The sequence below is a fragment of the Schistocerca piceifrons genome, chromosome X, assembly GCF_021461385.2.
Source record: "Schistocerca piceifrons isolate TAMUIC-IGC-003096 chromosome X, iqSchPice1.1, whole genome shotgun sequence".
Taxonomy (NCBI): domain Eukaryota; kingdom Metazoa; phylum Arthropoda; class Insecta; order Orthoptera; family Acrididae; genus Schistocerca; species Schistocerca piceifrons.
Window position 1 is genome coordinate 476,457,176 of NC_060149.1, and position 19,399 is coordinate 476,476,574.

Genomic DNA, 19,399 nt, shown 5'->3' on the forward strand with positions numbered 1-19,399 from the left:
AGGTTTAAGTAGTCCTAAGTTCTAGGGGACTGATGAATTCAGATATTAAGTCCCAGAGTGCTCAGAGCCATTTGAACCATTTTTGAGCAACAATCTTTTTTCCTTCATAATACAGATTCATCGCAGGCAGGAGCGGCTGTGTGCATTTTCTGGCGCACTTGACAGAAGCGACACGAGGCAGTTCTGTCGCACCCCGCTAAACTTGCTAGTTCCTAATCAGATTTCGGCCGCTTCCGCACTGTGTCAGCCGTCAGCTGCCAACGACTCTTCCCTGTGTAGCGTCGCTTGCCACTGAACGCCGCAGCCATTCGCTGTGCCATATGCAGCGACGGCAAACCGGGTTCTGTCTGATCAGGTCTTTTATAGTTCACACTTAGTAACGTGTTTGTGAAAAATGAGTGCAACTAAACACAGGAAAACACCACTTCCATGGTGAGTGGGAAGAACGGTATTTTGTTACACAGCAGAGTCCCGCTAATCCGAACCCCGGTCATCCGAATGTTCAGCTAATCCGAACATGAAAAATGTTAGTCTAAGTATGGAGAACTGTGCGGTAAACTGCTGTACATGCACACTATTTTAATTTACACAGTACAGTAAACATGTCTTAGAAAAATTGGCAAGAAAACATTAGGTTTAAACAATGCATAGCAATGAAAGAAAAGCTGTCAAACTTACTAAAATACAGGGGACATTTTATCCCTACTTTTTAGATGACAAAAACTCAGTCATTGTTTTTTGGCGTAATGAAGACAGTCTGAAAATGTTCAAATGTGTGTGAAATCTTATGGGACTTAACTGCTAAGGTCATCAGTCCCTAAGCTTACACACTACTCAACCTAAATTATCCTAAGGACAAACACACACATACCCATGCGCGAGGGAGGACTCGAACCTCCGCCGGGATCAGTCGCACAGTCCACGACTGCAGCGCCCCAGACAGCTTTTTTTTTCGATATAGTTCGTTGGGTTTGGTCGGGGCGGACATCACAAGACATCCTTCAAATTGATCGTTGATTCCTTGACTCAGTTTTTTTTATTACAGAGAGCACGTAGCCCTCTGACCGAACACGCTGAGCTACCATGCCGGCTATCGGCTAAACCCGCGCGGCGAAGACAGTATGTTATATGACGCATAGTTGCGCCATCGTCTCATGAACAACAAAGGAGCTGGTGTAGCAGTGGGCTGTTGCTCCAAATAACGTAGCGCGAGACCAAGGGCATCTGCTGCGTCACTTTGTGGCACCAGCTGTCCTTTGTCGCTTTCAGGCTCATTGTCATTTCCGTCACAGCAGTCCACTTCTTCCTGGTCTTGAGTCACAGCAGCAACTAAATCATCGTCAGTAAGGTTCTCCACACATGCTCCATGCTGCCATCATTCATCTGCGTCTCCTTCAGTAGCTTCTTCTCATCCATGGATTGTCTTTATTGTTTGTAGTAGATTTTCCTCTTCATTTTCAACTAGGCTGTCCTGAAATTTCCGGGTTCCCGGGTTCAAAAAATGGTTCAAATGGCTCTGAGCACTATGGGACTTAACATCTGTGGTCATCAGTCCCCTAGATCTTAGAACTACTTAAACCTAACTAACCTAAGGACATCACACACATCCATGCCCGAGGCAGGATTCGAACCTGCGACCATAGCAGTTCCGCGGCTCCGGACTGAGCGCCTAGAACCGCGAGACCACCGCGGCCGGCTTCCCGGGTTCGATTCCCGGCGGGGTCAGGGATTTTCTCTGCCTCGTGATTTTAGGTTTAAGTAGTTCTAAGTTCTAGGGGACTGATGACCATAGCTGTTAAGTCCCATAGTGCTCAGAGCCATTTGTCCTGAAATTTAAGAGATGTCCACAGCTTACTCCGCGATTTTCTCAGAGTATTTTCTGAAATATTCTGCCATGCCTCAGCGGCCCAATAAACATCCTTCACACAGGTCTTTTTTATTTTGTCCACTAAAGGAATGCTATCATCTTGGATAAGCATTCTTAAAAACTGTTTTCTGTAAATTAGTTTTAATGATTGCAGTACGCCCTGGTCCATTGGCTGTAGAAGTGGTGCAACATCCGGCAAAACTTCGCCACAATTTCTCCGTCACATAATTCCTCAGTGCTGGGGTGAGATGGCGCGTTATCAATCAAAAGCATTGCACGGGGAGACAAATGATTTTCCTTAGAAAACCGTCGAACAGAGGGAACAATCTGACCGTGAAACCATTCTTTGAACAGCTTACCATCCATCCATGTTTTTTTCTGGTTGCGATAATATACGGGCAGGGACTTCATGTTGCAGTTTTTAAAAGCTCTGGGCCCAACAGATTTGCCGATCAGCATTAAAGGCAGCTTGTGATTACCAGCAGCACGCTAATAAAGTCAAATGATATTTGCACATATTAAAACTAGGAGCATGGTCTTTGCTTTTGATGCAGGCATATTGTTGGCAATGCCCTAAAATTAAGGCCAGTCTCGTGTTGGGGAGAAAACATTCTCTCTCTTATCACTTTTTCAAACTCACCCAAGTATTCCTTCGCTGCATCACGGTCAGAAGAAAGCTTCTCTCCAGTAATGGTTAGCCGACGGATTCCATGACTTTTTTGAATCTATCCAACCAGCCCGTACTCGCACTAAAAGACTCATCAACTTCATTAACTTGTTCAGGTAAACAGCCTTCTCCTGAACCAGTGTTCCAGTTCCCCTTTTTCTTGCCCGCGTAAACCAAAGGAAAAGAGCTTCATCCACGTCATCGTACAGGGACTGTTTCAAGGTCTGCCGAATTTCGAGCGTTTTTCTCGAAGACGTTGCACAGGATTCTTCAAGCTTCACTCGGTTCTTCTTCCAATCACAAATGGTTGCTTTACCAACACTCTGTTCCGTTGCCAGTTTAGATACATTCTCACCATTGTCTGACAGCTTCAAAGCATTCAGTTTTTCTTTGAGAGTTAACGTTGTATGTTTCCGTTTACTCATGACGAAAATACGTACACCACTACACTTGAACGAATACAATACAACTGTTACGTGTGCCAGCGATCGATAACTAACATAACTAAGCGCTTTGCGAGCCAACTGGCAGTGTACCTCAGACACTATAAAGGTCTCAACAATGCAGGCAGGGAGTGAGAGCGAGCCATTGTTCCCACACTTGTTCCCATTTGTTACCATCGTGTACCTACTTATCTGCTTGGTATACTTCATCCTAGAAACTCGTCACCGTAATTCCTGCTAATACGAACAAATCGGTAATACGAACAAGGTCCGGTCCCAATTAGTTCGGATTAACGGGACTCTACTGTAACATGTAAGGATAATTGTATAATGATGTTTGATGTAACGCTACTTTAGCCATGCCTAAAAAGGGAGATACAGAACACCGTTTTAGAACAGTTCATAAAGACTTCGAATTGGAAGCAGCTGTTGGTATAGAGTTGGGGAGGAAGAAACATTCAAATCTTAAAAGTAAATTACGGTCACAGCAGCCGTTTTTTGTAAAGCTTGCACAAAAAAGTATGTCATCAAAGATAGTGTCATTTCCTGTATCTGAAGTACTGATGAAACATGCAGAACCATTTGACGATGGCACAGTTGTTAAGGAGCGCTTTCTGGCAGCTAGTGAGTCCTTGTTTTACACATTCAAAAACAAGTCAGAGATTATATCAGCCATCGGAGACATGCGTCTGTCAAGATCTACTACAGCAAGAAAATTGGAATTCATGGCAGAAAATAAAAAAATACGATATTTCAGTACCTATGTTATTCGGAATTACTGTGCAATGTTCCTTCGGACATGCATGCATACATGCGTCCATGCTGTACGAGTACAGGCGATAGGCACATGGCTGACGACGTATGGAAGTTTGGGTGGGGCCGTGATTCGTGCACGGATAGCGAGAAATCTGGGTGTTAGTCCCGATCCGGCACAAATTTTCACTGTCTTCACTCCATTTTACAGCTGATGGTTATCCATATTCGCAATTGCGAATACGTTTAATGTATGAAAATATAAAAGGTCAAATGATAACAGATTTGCAATTCTCTTTGTGTTCCTCACTGCCATTACACGAGTCAAAGTTACGTTTTTTCTAAGAATGATATTTTCGGATTTCTGTGTAAAAGAAGACTTGCTTACAATTCTGGCTTTGAAAGACACTGCACTAGGTGAAGAATTTTGCAATGCATTCAAATCCTTCATTTCCGAGTATGGTGTGCCAATTCAGAAACACGTCTATTACTACTGATTGAGCGCCACGCATCGTAGGAAAATACAAGGATTTCTTACCTTCTATGCGAACGATGAATCTTTCCACCTTTCTTTAAGTATTATTGCATCGTGCATTAGCAATTGCTCTCTGGACGTATTTTGAAAATTGCACATGTTATTAGTATTATCACAAAAAATTGTGAATTCAATTTGCTCACAATCACTACAGAGAAGAATGTTTAGAGTGCTATCAGAAGAACTGGACAGTCAGTATGGAGACCTGCTATTACATACTGAATTTCGGTGGCTGAGTAAAGGTATGGTCCTCAATAGATTTAGAGACCTTCTGCCAGCGAGATAATCTTTTGTGTCTGAAAAGAGTGGAAGATTACACGAAACTGCATGATGTGAATTGGTTGTTGGATCTGGAATTTATAGCTGATATGACAGTTAAACTGAATGAGTTAAACAAAGAACTACAAGAAAAAAACCAAACTGACATGACTCATATGTCTTCTATAAAGTGTTGCATGCAAAAACTTGACCTCTGGTTACCGCAGTTACAGAAATTAAATATGAGACACTTTCCTCAAAGTGGATGTGGAAGATTTTTCAAGTAAAATTAGTACTCTTTTTCTCCTGCAGTGAAACTGAACTTGAAGAGGAAATAATTCGATTTCAAAATGACATTTCCTGAAAGTCAGAATACAATGAAGGTAACTTTGGAAGATAGTGAGTGTAAAAACCTACCATAACATTGTAAAAGTGCCATCGTGTGTTTTATTATTTTTTGGACCAACTTATCTATGTGAGGCAGCGTTTGCAGCGTTGAACATAGTGAAATCTGAGGATAGAAATTAACTGAGTCTCATTTTCAGATGTGTAAGATTATAATATACTTGCCAATGATATGCAAAGCAAAGTATCTCGCGAAACCTTTTTCAAGATTTGTGATGGTGTTTAATTATTTTCACAAGTGTAATATCTTGAAAATTAAGTAGAAGGCCTGCAACTTTTTATAGTGATAAAATTATCTTTTATTTATTTCGTGTAACTAAGATGGTAAGTTTTTAGTTTTGACTATGCTGTTATTGCGTACTAAAACTTTTACGAATTTCTAACCCTCGCAATACCAAGCAGAAACGGGGTGGTACTTCTTTGCCCACGTTTTACAAATACTGTAATCAAGTCTAGTACTTAATATTTTAAAATTTTGAAAAAAAATATTGTTATTAATGAAGTCTTCTACCAGAATATATAAAATATATAAATGTTTTAAATTTTTCAGCTAACCCAAAATTATTCAGATAATGAAGGAGGATGAAAATTTAATAGTCATGGGTGACTGGAATTCGATAGTAGGAAAAGGAAGAGAAGGAAACGTAGTAGGTGTATATGGAATGGGGTTAAGTAATGAAAGAGGAAGCCGCCTGGTAGAATTTTGCACAGAGATAACTTAATCATAGCTAACATTTGGTTCAAGAATCATAAAAGAAGGCTGTATACATGGAAGAAGCCTGGAGACACTGGAAGGTCTCAGATAGATTATATAATGGTAAGACAGAGATTTAGGAACCAGGTTTTAAACTGTAAGACATTTCCAGGGGCAGATGTGGACTCTGACCACACTCTATTGGTTATGAACTGTAGATTAAAACTGAAGAAACTGCAAAAAGATGGGAATTTAAGGAGATGGGACCTGGACAAATTGAAAGAACCAGAGGTTGTAGAGAGTTTTAGGGAGAGCATTGGGGAACGATTGACAAGAAAGGGGGAAAGAAATACAGTAGAAGAAGAATGGGTAGCTTTGAGAGATGAAATAGTGAAAGCAGCAGAGGATCAAGTAGGTAAAAAAACGAGGGCTAATAGAAATCCTTGGGTTACAGAAGAGATACTGAATTTAATTGATGAAAGGAGAAAATACAAAAGTGCAGTAAATGAAGCAGGCAAAAAGGAATACAAACGTCTCAAAAATGAGATCGACAGGAAGGGCAAAATGGCTAAGCAGGATTGGCTAGAGGACAAATGTAAGGATGCAGAAGCATGTATCACTAGGAGTAAGATAGATACTGCCTACAGGAAAATTAAAGAGACCATTGGAGACTAGGCGCGCAGTCCGGAACCGCGCGACTGCTACGGTCCCAGGTTCGAATCCTGCCTCGGGCATGGATGTGTGTGATGTCCTTAGGTTAGTTAGGTTTAAGTAGTTCTAAGTTATAGGGGACTGATGACCACAGCTGTTAAGTCCCATAGTGCTCAGAGCCATTTGAACCATTGGAGAAAAAAGAACCACTTGCATGAATACAAGAGCTCAGATGGAAACCCATTTCTAAGCAAAGAAGGGAAAGTAGAAAGGTGGAAGGAGTATATAGAGGGTCTATACAAGGGCGATGTGCGTGAGGACAATATTATGGAAATGGAAGAGGAGGTAGAAGAAGATGAAATGGGAGCTATGATACTGCGTGAAGAGTTTGACAGAGTACTGAAAGACCTAAGTCGAAACAAGGCCCCGGGGGTAGACAACATTCCATTAGAACTACTGATAGCCTTGGGAGAGCCAGCCCTAACAAAACTCTACCATCTGTTGAGCAAGATGTATGAGACAAGCGAAATACCCTCAGACTTCAAGCAGAATATAATAATTCCAATCCCAAAGAAAGCAGGTATTGACAGATGTGAAAACTACCGAACTATTAGTTTAATAAGCCACGGCTGCAAAATGCTAACACTAATTCTTTACAGACGAATGGAAAAACTGGTAGAAGCCGACCTCGGGGAAGATCAGTTTGGATTCCGTAGAAATGTTGGAACACGTGAGGCAATACTGACCCTATGCCTTATCTTAGAGAATAGATTAAGGAAAAGCAAGCCTACGTTTCTAGCATTTGTAGACTTAGAGAAAGCTTTTGACAATGTTGATTGGAATACTCACTTTCATATTATGAAGGTGGCAGGGGTAAAATACAGGGAGCGAAAGTCTATTTATAATTTGTACAGAAACCAGATGGCAGTTATAAGAGTCGATTGGGATGAAAGGGAAGCAGTGGTCGGGAATGGAGTGAGACAGGGTTGTAGCCTATCCCCAATGTTATTTAATCTGTATATTGAGCAAGCAGTAGAGGAAACAAAAGAAAAATTTGGAGTAGGAATTAAAATCCACGGAGAAGAAAGAAAAACTTTGAGGTTCGCCGATGACATTGTAATTCTGTCAGAGACAGCAAAGAACCTGGAAGAGCAGCTGAACGGAATGGACAGTGTCCTGAAAGGAGGATATAAGATGAACATCATCAAAAGCAAAATGAGGATAATGGAATGTAGTCGAATGAAATCGGGTGGTGCTGCGGGAATTAGATTAGGAAATGAGACGCTTAAAGTAGTAAATGAGATTTGCTATTTGGGGAGCAAAATAACTCACGATGGTCGAAGTAGAGAGGATATAAAATGTAGACTGGCAATGGAAAGGAAAGCGTTTCTGAAGAAGAGAAATTTGTTAACATCGAGTATAGATTTAAGTGTGAGGAAGTCGTTTCTGAAAGTATTTGTATGGAGTGTAGCCAGGTATGGAAGTGAAACGTGGACGATAAATAGCTTGGACAAGAAGAGAATTGAAGCTTTCGAGATGTGGTGCTACAGAAGAATGCTGAAGATTAGATGGGTAGATCACATAACTAATGAGGAGGTATTGAATAGAATTTGGGAGAAGAGGATTTTGTGGCACAACTTGACTAGAAGAAGGGATCGGTTGGTAGGGATCACCAATTTAGTATTGGAGGGCAGCGTGGAGGATAAAAATTGTAGAGTAGAGGGAGACCGGGAGATGAATACGCTAAACAGATTCAGAAGGATGTAGGTTGCAGTAGGTACTGGGAGATGAAGAAGGTTGCACAGGATAGCGTAGCATGGAGAGCTGCATCAAACCAGTCTCTGGACTGAAGACCACAACAACAACAACCCAAAATTTAAGCCTTAAAGGTAGATGTGACTTTTGACAGTGAACTTAATTTTTAACATTTGCAAGTTCAGGACGCTTTGTTGATATTGCTAGGATTAAGTCAGTAGATCTCTAAATGGACTTATTTCACGTGATAGATCTCAAGCATAAAAAGGATGAGCACTTTGCCATAGGGTATAAATATCTATGGAGTGAGCATTAGGAAGCGCAGAACGAGAATTCTGTCCGCAACATCTCCTGAAACTCAAGTCACGTGATTTTGGGAAGGCGCATTTTTGGCCTTTTAGCGCGTAGAGTATTTTGAGTGTTATTACTTCACCGCTGCAAACAGATCTCTGTCAGAAGTATCGTGAAACTATGTATACGCGTTTTAAGGACGTTTTAACAATTAGATACCAGGAACTGAAGTTGGCTTACAGACGTGAATTGCGGTGCTATTGTGCTTTCTCGCCACTGTATCATAGCTCAGATTCTACTTTATTTACGATTTTTTGGAAACGGTATGAGAAGTGACAGCCAACAATATTTTTTACGTTTTCTATTGCACTTATTCATAATATCGAATCTCTGCCCTAATTACTTACTTTACAATGACACAGTAGACGGCACCGAAGTGTCACGAAAAAACAACGCATTTGGAACTATAAAGATGTTACAGTAAATACCGTAAGGGATTTGCATTACCTGCATGTTCATTATTGTCTTCAATTATTCTTTATTTACCCTTCAGCTTTTTATAGACAAGTAAAATATCTATAACATTTTGCCGCCATCTTATCAGAAAAGCAAAACACAAAAAAAACAAAAAAAAATGGAAGAGTGATAGTCGAATTCTGGAGTAATAAAGGGAGTGAGAGCCAACTTTATTTTTTTTTACGTTTTCTGCTGTACCTACACATATTATGGAATCTGTTCTAATTAATGAAGTTACAAGGAGACAGTGTAGGAAACTGTCTCATGCAGAAATACTTACATACAAACAAGGGTTTGAGAAAGTGCATAAATTGGAGGAAATTAATCAGACTTTCACGTATAAATTTTATCTGCATATCAAGGTAGCACCAATACGTATACACTGACTGGCAGTTTACCCAAATACACTTGCAAATTTATCTAGCACTTGTCTCGAAAACACATGGCCGTAAATTCGCAGAAATTATTTCTGCAATACAAAACTTTATAATACAGTGTATTGATATTTTTCAACATATAAAGCACTTCATATTAATGTGACATTTACAATTATATGCTTGTTGTACACAACTATGAAAAGTAACTGGTCCTCTTTTTACGTCCATAGCAGCGACAATACCGCTTCATAGCTGTTACTAAAGTTCAAACGCTCAGAAATGAATATAAAACAAGGGGAATACGTGCAATTACCGCTATTACCGCAAATTGTAGGCAAGCAGCGTCGTCCCAAAATCACATAACTTTTCCCGGTTTAATGGTGAGAACATACGCAGTGGGCTATGCCCAGTCCATAGATATATATGCTTTATGGACAGTACCAGAGATGATAGTTGTCGTTCATCTGCTAATTGTATTGGACGCATTTACGTGAAACTCTGATATCTAGCCATTACCCAACAACACTATCGGCATCATTATTCGAGTATCATTAATGTACGAGTGCGTGTGTGACGTTGCAGTAATTCAAGAACGCAAATAATAACAGCAAAAAGGAAAATTAAACTTTTCGTTTGTTGATTATTTATCTGAAGTAATCACCTAGAATTCTTCTTTTTCAGAGCAAACTTATACGCGGAAACGGAAGTACAGAGCTATATTCTAGTGTTTCTCCGCATTTAACAGACTGCACGGTAATCGACGAGCAATATAAATCAATTCGGCACATAAACTATAATTATAATAATAGTAAGTATTTCACTGATTCTTGCGGGGAACATTAGACATTCGACAGTTGTTAGATGAACTGTCAGCCGTACCAGCCTGTTATCGCTTCCTAACGCTCTTCAGCTTTTTGGTCCCTACATCGAATATACTGTAGTCATTCATGAACGCCAAGTATTTTCCTTTCCCGTACCCGGAAAATCCTCAAAAGCTTATTGCATATGGAGGAGAATGGATCAGCCGTAGCTTATTTGTTTTCTCAAATCGTTCAAATGGCTCTGACAAGGGAACCTCCTCATCGCACCCCCATCAGATTTAGTTATAAGTTGGCACAGTGGATAGGCCTTGAAAAACTGAACACAGATCAATCGAGAAAACAGGAAGAAGTTGTATGGAACTACGAAAAAATTAGCAAAATATACAAACTGAGTAGTCCATGCGCAAGATATGCAACAACAATGAATGATTAAGCTTAGGAGTGCCGTGGTCCCGTGGTTGGCGTGAGTAGCTCCGGAACAAGAGGTCCTTGGTTCAAGCCTTCCCTCAGGTGAAAAGTTTAATTTTTTATTTTCAGTTTATGTGACAAACGCTTATGTTTTCATCACTTTTTTGGGAGTGATTATCACATCCACAAGAAAACCTAAATCGGGCAAGGTAGAAGAATCTTTTTACCCATTCGCCATGTGTACAAGTTAGGTGGGTCGACAATATATTCCTGTCATGTGACGCACATGCCGTCACCAGCGTCGTATAGAAATATCAGACGTGTTTTCCTGTGGAGGAATCGGTTGACCTATGACCTTGCGATCAAATGTTTTCGGTTCCCATTGGAGAGGCACGTCCTTTCGTCTACTAATCGCACGGTTTTGCGGTGCGGTCGCAAAACACAGACATTAAACTTATTACAGTGAGCAGAGACGTCAATGAACGAACGGACAGATCATAACTTTGCGAAAATAAAGAAAGTAAACTTTTCACCCGAGGTAACACTTGAACCATGGACCTCTCATTCCGTAGTTGCTCACGCTAACCACGAGAACACGAGGCTCCTGACTTCACACTGTCCTTCATGTTGCCTATCTTGCACATGGACTACTCAGTTTGTATATTTTGCTTATTCTTTCATAGTTCCACACAACTTCTTCCTGTTTTCTCGATTGATCTGTGTTTAGTTTTTCAAGGCCTATCCACTGTGCCAACTTATAAGTAAATCTGAGGGGATTGCGATGGGGAGGTTCCCTTGTGAGCACTATGGGACTTAGCATCTGAGGTCATCAGTTCCCTAGACCTTAGAACTACTTAAACCTAACTAACCTATGGAGATCACACACATCCATGCCCGAGGCAGGATTCGAACCTGCGACCGTAGCGGTTGCGCGCTTCCAGACTGGAGCTCCTAGAACCGCTCGGCCACACTGGCCGGCATAGTTGTTTTCATAACGAGTATTTCATTCTGTACAGACATTCAGCTGTCATTAAGTTTTTCAACAGTTTAAAAACTGTGTACCGATCCGTCACACGAACACAGATATTGACTTATCGCGCGAAAGGAATAGTTTCAGGATTGAGTTTCGTCCTGTGTGAAGTTTTTTTGTTTTGTTAGAGCGAACTGTCAGTCGTAGTGGGAAGCATTTATTCTGTTACAGGGACCTGGAGCGATGTGGCTTGTCTTGTACCTCAAGTTTGCTTGTGGCTACATCACCACTGCGCGGCAGATACGCAGATAGGTTAAAATCCTGGGAATTATGGGACAGGAGAAGTACGATGATATTTTATTCGTTCGCTTCTAGTAATCTTTGATGACACATTAAATTTCTCAAAATTTCGCTCATATGAACCGGGAAAAGTACGTCGCTGGACGTCAACGTGCAACAACCACTCACAGACGGCAGGCGGCAGCACTAGCAGTCGAGGGTGGATAAAATGTGATGTAGGGGACACGAAACACAGTGCAATCGTTGTCGTAATATGGAAACGGAGTGACTTATCTGATGTTCAGAAGGGCATGATCATTGGCGCCGGCCGCGGTGGTCTCGCGGTTCTAGGCGCTCAGTCCGGAACCGCGTGATTGCTACGGTCGCAGGTTCGAATACTGCCTCGGGCATGGATGTGTGTGGCGTCCTTAGGTTAGTTAGGTTTAAGTAGTTCTAAGTTCTACGGGACTGATGACCATAGATGTTAAGTCCCATAGTGCTCAGAGCCATTTGAACCATTTGATCATTGGCTTTCGGGCCAAGAGTGGAAGCATTTCCAAAAGAGCTAGATTTATAAAATGGCCTTAGGCGACTGGGACGAAGAGCGGCTGCGTAGTTGCGTACGGGCGAATAGACGTGCAACTGTTGAGTAACTGACCGCCCAGATGAACCACGGGTCTACCAACATTGCTCCTCAACGACCGTTCAGCGAACATTGCTGCATATGTCCCACCGCATCTAACGTGTTGTTCCTGCATCCATATTGTCTGCAGTTCATCGGCGACGAATGTTGGAATTGGCACGCCAGTACCGCAACTGGACGTCTACTGAGTGGCGACAGGTGGCTTTTTCAGACGAACGATGTTTTATGCTCGTGAACTGTCTCTAAGCAAACACCCTGTAATAATCGTCGGAAGGCTCTAGGCTGGAGGAGGGAGCGTTATGGTCTGCGGCATGTTTTGTGCCGTTCTCTGGGTGATATCGTTATTCTGGAGGGTGCAATCGATCAACACAAGTACGCATGTATCTCTGGGGACCATGTACACTGCTATACGCAACTTGTTTTCTCTCGGCACGATAGCGCCTACCGGGAGGGAACTGGAATGTGTCACAGAAGTCGCAGGGCACATGCGTGGTTCGAAAAGCACCAGGACGAGTTTATCATACTCCCTGGAATTAAACCCAATCGATAATCTGTGGAACGGCCTCGACCGGGCTGTATGCGTCATGGATCCTCAATCGAGAAACCTAGCGCAGCTGCCCACCGCGTTAGAGTCGGCATGGCGACACATCCCTGGCGGTACCTCCCAGAACCTCCTTAACTCTCTTTCCGCACGTGCTGCAGCGGTCTGCGCTGCAAAGGCGGTTATTCGTGCTTTAGACAGGTGGTCACATTAATGTGACTGGACTTTATATATGCAACATTATATTCTATGTGTACACCTTCATGAATTCTGTGCAACACACTGAACTACCTGACAGAGGCACTACCCATTCTACAACCTACTGGCTCCTTCCAGTCCCATTTGCGTATTAACTGCAGGAAGAATGATTATTTAAATACCTTTGTGGAAGCTGTAACTAGTCTGATATTGTCTCCGCGGTCTCTACGGGAGCGATTCGTAGGAGTTCTTAGTATATTCCTGGATTCCTTTCTTAATTCTCGACCTTGAACTTTTTAGTAGACTTTCCCGGGAAAGTTGACTTTTGTCTTCAAAACCCTGTCACTTAAGGTTTTTCCCAATTTGATGACGCTCTCTAGTGTGTCGAGCAAACGAGTGACCATTCGTGAAGCTTATCAAGTAATTTTCAGTTGAGTCATAAATTTCGATATTATACATGACTGTACTTATATTAATAAGCTGAGTGTCCGACGTTGCCCGGGTATGTATTTATGCCAGTCTTCTATTAGCCCATCTCCCCCTTCCCCTCCCCCCTCTCTGACCATCTACACGTTCACCCCCTCTCTGCCCATCTTCTCCATCCCGTCTCTCTGTCCAATACCTCCACGTCTTCCACTCTCTCCCCCTCTCCTCCTCTCCCCTCTCCCTCTTCATCTCCTCTGCTTTCCTTTCTCTGTCCATCTCCTCCTCTTCCCTTCTCTCTCTATCTCCTTCTCTTCCCTTTCTCTGTCCATGTCCTGCTGCCCTTCTGTCTGTTCATCTCCTTCTCCTCCTCTCTTTGCCTGTATCTTCCTCCCGTTGAGGCTGTCTATCTCCTCTTCTTTCCTTTCTCTGTCTATCTTCTCATCTGCATCCTCTCTGTCCTTCTGTCCATTTCCTTCTGCCCTCACTCTGACTATCCTTTCCTCCCTACATTTTGTGCACATCTCGCCCTTCTCCCTCACTGTCTGTCCATTTACTCCTCCCCCTTTTTTCTCCACGTAATCACTCTCACCGCAATAGGAGGCTCCAGTAGGAGGCTGGTGGTTTTTACCACCACAGCATTTCTTTCCAGACTGTAAATAATATGTGTACCAACTTTGGTTGAAGGAGGTCCGTTGGTTTAGGAGGTAACGTGGAACATATGGACATACTTACATATATACTCACATCCATTTTTATAATATGTATGGATTCATAAGCAAATTGACGGAAAGTGCTGGAAAGTCAATGGAATCCTATATGAAATACTGAAGACTATAACGCCCTTCGCGATCAAGCTTTCAACCACTGGCTGCAGCCTAAGAAGTTGAAGAAAATGGCAATGAAATTTCTAAAATAAATATAGAAGGATTTTGTGAGCACAAGCTAATGTAATGTAATGGTTGATGCCCATGTGTATTGAGACCGAAACACATTCGGCGTAATATCATTTTCAGTTGTACAGGTGTTTGGGGCCTTTGTTATTCACGTTGTATATTAATGACATTAGTTAGCTGTGAAATACTTTGTTGGGTGGCTGAATTACGGGCAAGTGATGATGAGAACCGCTTTGTGTACCCAGGATCCACGGGCGGCGCGTCAAGGGTGGACGCAAGGAGGGAGCGCCGGCTATCCGGCTGACCGCCGTGACACCACCCGTCATCCACGGCGAAGGACCGCACTACGACGACGAGAGCGCCGCCCTCTACTACGTCGACATCATGGGCAACTACGTCAACAGATTCGACACCACCACCAACGTCACAACGAAAGTACAGCTGCGTAAGTGTCTCATGCTCTGTTGGTAGGTGTAATCCACAGTCCTACGGCTTATACCTGCCAGTGAATATGCCAGCCACCTGCCGCAAGCAGAGTAGCGCGGTATATGTGGTGACACACACGACCGACCTCTGTCTATAATCGATAATACTATTTGTCGCCACATGCGTCATGGTTGATTTGAGTTCATCCTTGGAGAAAGCTGGTGCCCCCAGATACGTTCTCGTCCTACGTAAATTGCATATTTTCTGTACTTATCCAACGGATTAATACGTTTTTGTTAGTTATATCCTGTTATCTTTCCATTTTCCATCTCAGTTTGCTCCAAACTCATCAAACAACAAAAAAATCTCCCTCTTTCTGTCCTCAGACAGGCCAATCGATACCGACCGACCGTCGTATCAGCCTCAGACAATGGCGTCATCTGAATGCGGTATGGAGAGGCGTAAGGTCAGCACACTGTTCTCCCGGCCGTCGTCGGCTTTCCAGACATTGTGACACCGGAATCGCCTCTCCTTACTTAAGTGGCTCAGGTTGCATCAGTTGGCATCACGAGGCTGAATGAGCCAGTTCCAGTTCTCCCAATAAAGAAAAATTGCTAGCAGTACCGGGAATTGAACCGAGACCTTCGTACGACGGCCAGCTTCGTTGACCACTCAGCTACAGGGCGGACGCCAGATGCATTACACTTTTGTAGTCTGTGCCGGCCCTGCGCTATGCAAAAGTCACCTGCTTGGTGTTTCTTTTCGTTTTTAGTTGATTGCACTGCCCCTTCACAAGCACGCATCTAGCAACGATACGAGCTGAAAAGGAGACTGGGTACGAACAAGCAAAATGCTGCCCTTGGCTGTTCGTGGATAATAGCGTCTTATACAGACGTCGCAAATACAAGAAATTGTATCAAAATACGGGAATGCATGCTGAGTATCGACACTTGATTCAGGGACTAGCAACACATACAAATGCGCAAAAATAGAGCATACGACCTACAATCTCGCTTCTGCTCCATTGTCAGTATGTCACTGGAAGTAGACGAAACACTAAAATATATAGAAGAATGCGTCGGGGGTGATGTAAGATGGAAATAAAAACAAAACTACACAGCCTGACAAAAAAAGTTAAGCAGCCAAAGGACTTGGTCTGATGTCAGTGTAACCTCGTACGCGTACACATCATCTTCGGGTATGTACGTGATTAGAGTAGCAATTCTCTGTGGCAAGTAAAATGGAAAACTGTGTGCATTAGTTTTGTTCGTGTTAATGTTGTTACCAGGCCTGACAGGGTATGTAAAGATCGTGAAGAGCATCAGGTATTCAGTAATTACTTTGAAGGACGCAAAGATGTCGCGTAATCGTCTGAGACAGCGTTATCAGTACCTGACACAGTTGGAAAGGAGCCTCATTCTTGGTCTCCATTTGGCCGGCTGGCCGAATCGTGCGATATCCAGATTTGTGAGGCATTTGGACGTGAATAGTCTCGACGTTGGGCTGCATAGAAACGTGGGTGCACATATACTTGTTGTCAAATTTCCGGTCGATAACGCCTGATCACCATAAGGTAGTATCGCCGTATTGTGCACCAAGCACATCGCAACCCCTTCACATTTACGCCTGCCGCAGAAGAACAAATAGTTGTCTCCCTGCAACATTCTGTGTCATCCCGCATGATTGGTCGGAGAACAGCAGCAGTCAGACTAGAGTATCACTGCCCGATAATTCGGAAGTTCCATGAGGCTTTTTGCTGATGACGCTGTTCTATGCAGAGAAGTCTAAGGCTGGAAAACTATAGCGAAATGCAGGAGGACCTGCAGAGTATCGACGCTCGATGCACGGAGAGGAAATTGACCCTCAACATAAACAAATGCAACGTATTACGAATACATAGACAAAAACACCCTTTACTGTGTGGCAACATGATTGCAGAACAGAAGGGGGAAGTGTCACAGGTATACAAAATACCCTTGCGACGCACCGGAAGGTGACTTGCGGAGCGTAGATGCAGATCCGTAGGCTGTTACTAGCACCACAACAGTAACGACTGCGTTTGGAGTGATGCCGTGATCAGTAGGCATGGACTGCTGATGAAATGCGTCGCACTTCCTTCACTCATGAATCGCGGTTCGGCACTGCCACGAATCACGACCTAGGGAGAGGTCCTATTATTTCGGAGAACCACAGTGGTGTGTTATGTTAACCGGGGACCTAGAAACGACGGAGAGGCTCCGTCCCCGCCGTAGTCCACAACTCCACGACGACTGCAGCAGTCCACTTCACCCCTCCGCCGCCCCATAACGAACCCACCCAGGGTTATTGTGCGGTTCGGCCCCCGGTGGACCCCCCCCCCCCCCCCCCCAGGGAACGTCTCACAGCAGACGAGTGTAACCCCTATGTTTGCGTGGTAGAGTAATGGTGGTGTTCGCGTACGTGGGGAACTTGTTTGCGGAGCAATCGCCAACATAGTGTAGCTGAGGCGGAATAAGGGGAACCAGCCCGCATTCGCCAAGGCAGATGGAAAACCGCCTAAAAATTATACACAGACTGGCCGGCTCACCGGACCTCGACCCAAGTCCGCCGTGCGGATTCGTGCCTGGGGACCAAGCGCTCCTTCCCGCTCCAGAAAGCCGTGCGATAGACCGATCGGCTAACCGGGCTGGCCAGTGGTGTTACTCCTGGCGTCATAATGTTAGAAATCATCGGGTATGACGTCATGTCACTGCTGGTACTGACTGCGGGAACTGTGATCGCACAGTGGTATGTCACAGATATCCTAAATTCTCATCTGTGCGATTTTTCAACAGGACGATGCTCGTCTACACACGGCACGTGTCTCCATGAACTGCCTGTGTGATGCTGAGGTACTATCATGGCCAGTAAGTTCCCCATATCTGTCCCCGTTGAAACATGCGTGGGAGATGCTTGGATGTCAATTCCGTCCTAGTGCCAGTATCCAGGCTATCGAGGACAATTTACGAGAGTTGTGGGCCAGCTTGCCCTAGGAGAGGAGGTAACGGCTTTATGACAGCCTTCCCAACCGAATCAGTGCATACATCCAGGGCAAAGGGGAGTGGAACGTCATACTGGTAAGTAGGCTTAATTGCCAGCTCAATTGCAGCGTGGATGCATGCCCGAAATTTAATGGAAAAACGCCACCTAATCTTTCAACCTGTAAAGTTTTATTTCGCTTCCTCCTTCCCTTCTGGGTGCTTCAGTTCTTGTTTGTCAGCCAGTGTAGTTGTAAGACAGGCAGGTGCCAGACCCAGTTCCTACGTACTTGAGTATTAGCCGTTAAGTCTGGACGCCTGACAAGGTAGCATTAGTAGATCAGGTCAGTTGCTGGATCGTTTAGGTGACGCGAATAATACAGAAATCTTCATTCAGATCGAGCAGCAGATGTTGGGATAGAGTCGTTGTTCGTCATGTATGATTTATTGTTAAAAGACCGAATGTGTATGTTCCACAAAAAATGAAGGAACAAATTACTTCTTCTAAATTACACGATGACTTTTTCCACTGTGCAAAGCGACCGCCGTGTCAATACCAGGCAGTTGGCCCGCCAATACAGGGTAACCCAGACGACCGTGTGGAACATTCTTCATCACAATTGTTACTACCCTTATCACTTGCAGCGTGTGCAGGGCTTACTAGCGACGGACTTTCCACATCGGGAGCAGTTTTGTCACTGGTTCCTTCACTGGACAACCACGATCCGGGATTTGTGTCATCCATTCTATTCATAGATGAGGCTAGTAGTATCTGCAACTGTCATAACAGTCATCTGTGGGACAATATGCAGAAACCCCATGGTATGATGACAGCGAATCATCAGCATCGGAACAGCCGGAATGTGGGGGCCAGGATAATTGGTGAACATATTTTAGCACCAGACTTCCTTCCACGTCGTGTAACAGGCCGGAACTATAGGCGTTTCTTGCGGGTGACTTTGCTAGAAGAAGTGCCATTGATAATTCGAAGGGTTACGTGGCTGCTCCATGATGGTGCTCCAGACCACTTCGCCGTTAACATTCGGACGCTTCTTAATCGTGTCTTTTCTGGTCGATGGCTTGGACGAGGGTGTCCAGTTGCATGGCCTGCTCGTTCACCGGATATCAACACGTGCGATTTATAGTTATGGGGCCATCTCACACTGGAGCAGCATGCTCATGCTGCCTTTGACACTGCTCGGATGCAGCCTGGCCGGTGTGAACGTGTGAGACAAAACATGCTACGTCGATTACATACATGCGTTGAGGCACATGCAAACCATTTTCAACACATGCTGTAACTGTGGCTGCATGGTTCAGCGCGTATAAGAGCGCAGTCTCTGTAACAATGTGTGATTGAATAAACAGTCTCTAGCATGGAAACCATACATTCCGGACATATGTTCACTATACCTCCATCGGTCAATCCCTAGAGTTTGCACACGGTGGAAAAAATTATCACCCTTATATCTCTTGAAACGACATTGATGGTAATATCAGTGAAATTCTTGTACAAGGATCTACCAACTGTCGTTCTTCCCGCGCGTCGCCTGCAGCTGAAACACTAGGGAAGAAAACAAACCGAG

At 43.7% G+C, this 19,399-nt stretch overlaps 1 protein-coding gene across 1 annotated transcript in view; it reads left to right on the forward strand.

Moving 5' to 3' along the window:
- Positions 1-19,399, forward strand: part of LOC124722138 (regucalcin-like) — a 158,346-nt gene that overhangs the window by 58,264 nt on the left and 80,683 nt on the right. Inside the window, exon 2 of the mRNA XM_047247345.1 lies at positions 14,637-14,836. Within this exon, the coding sequence (XP_047103301.1) occupies positions 14,637-14,836 (200 nt within the window). The remainder of the gene's footprint in view (positions 1-14,636; positions 14,837-19,399) is intronic.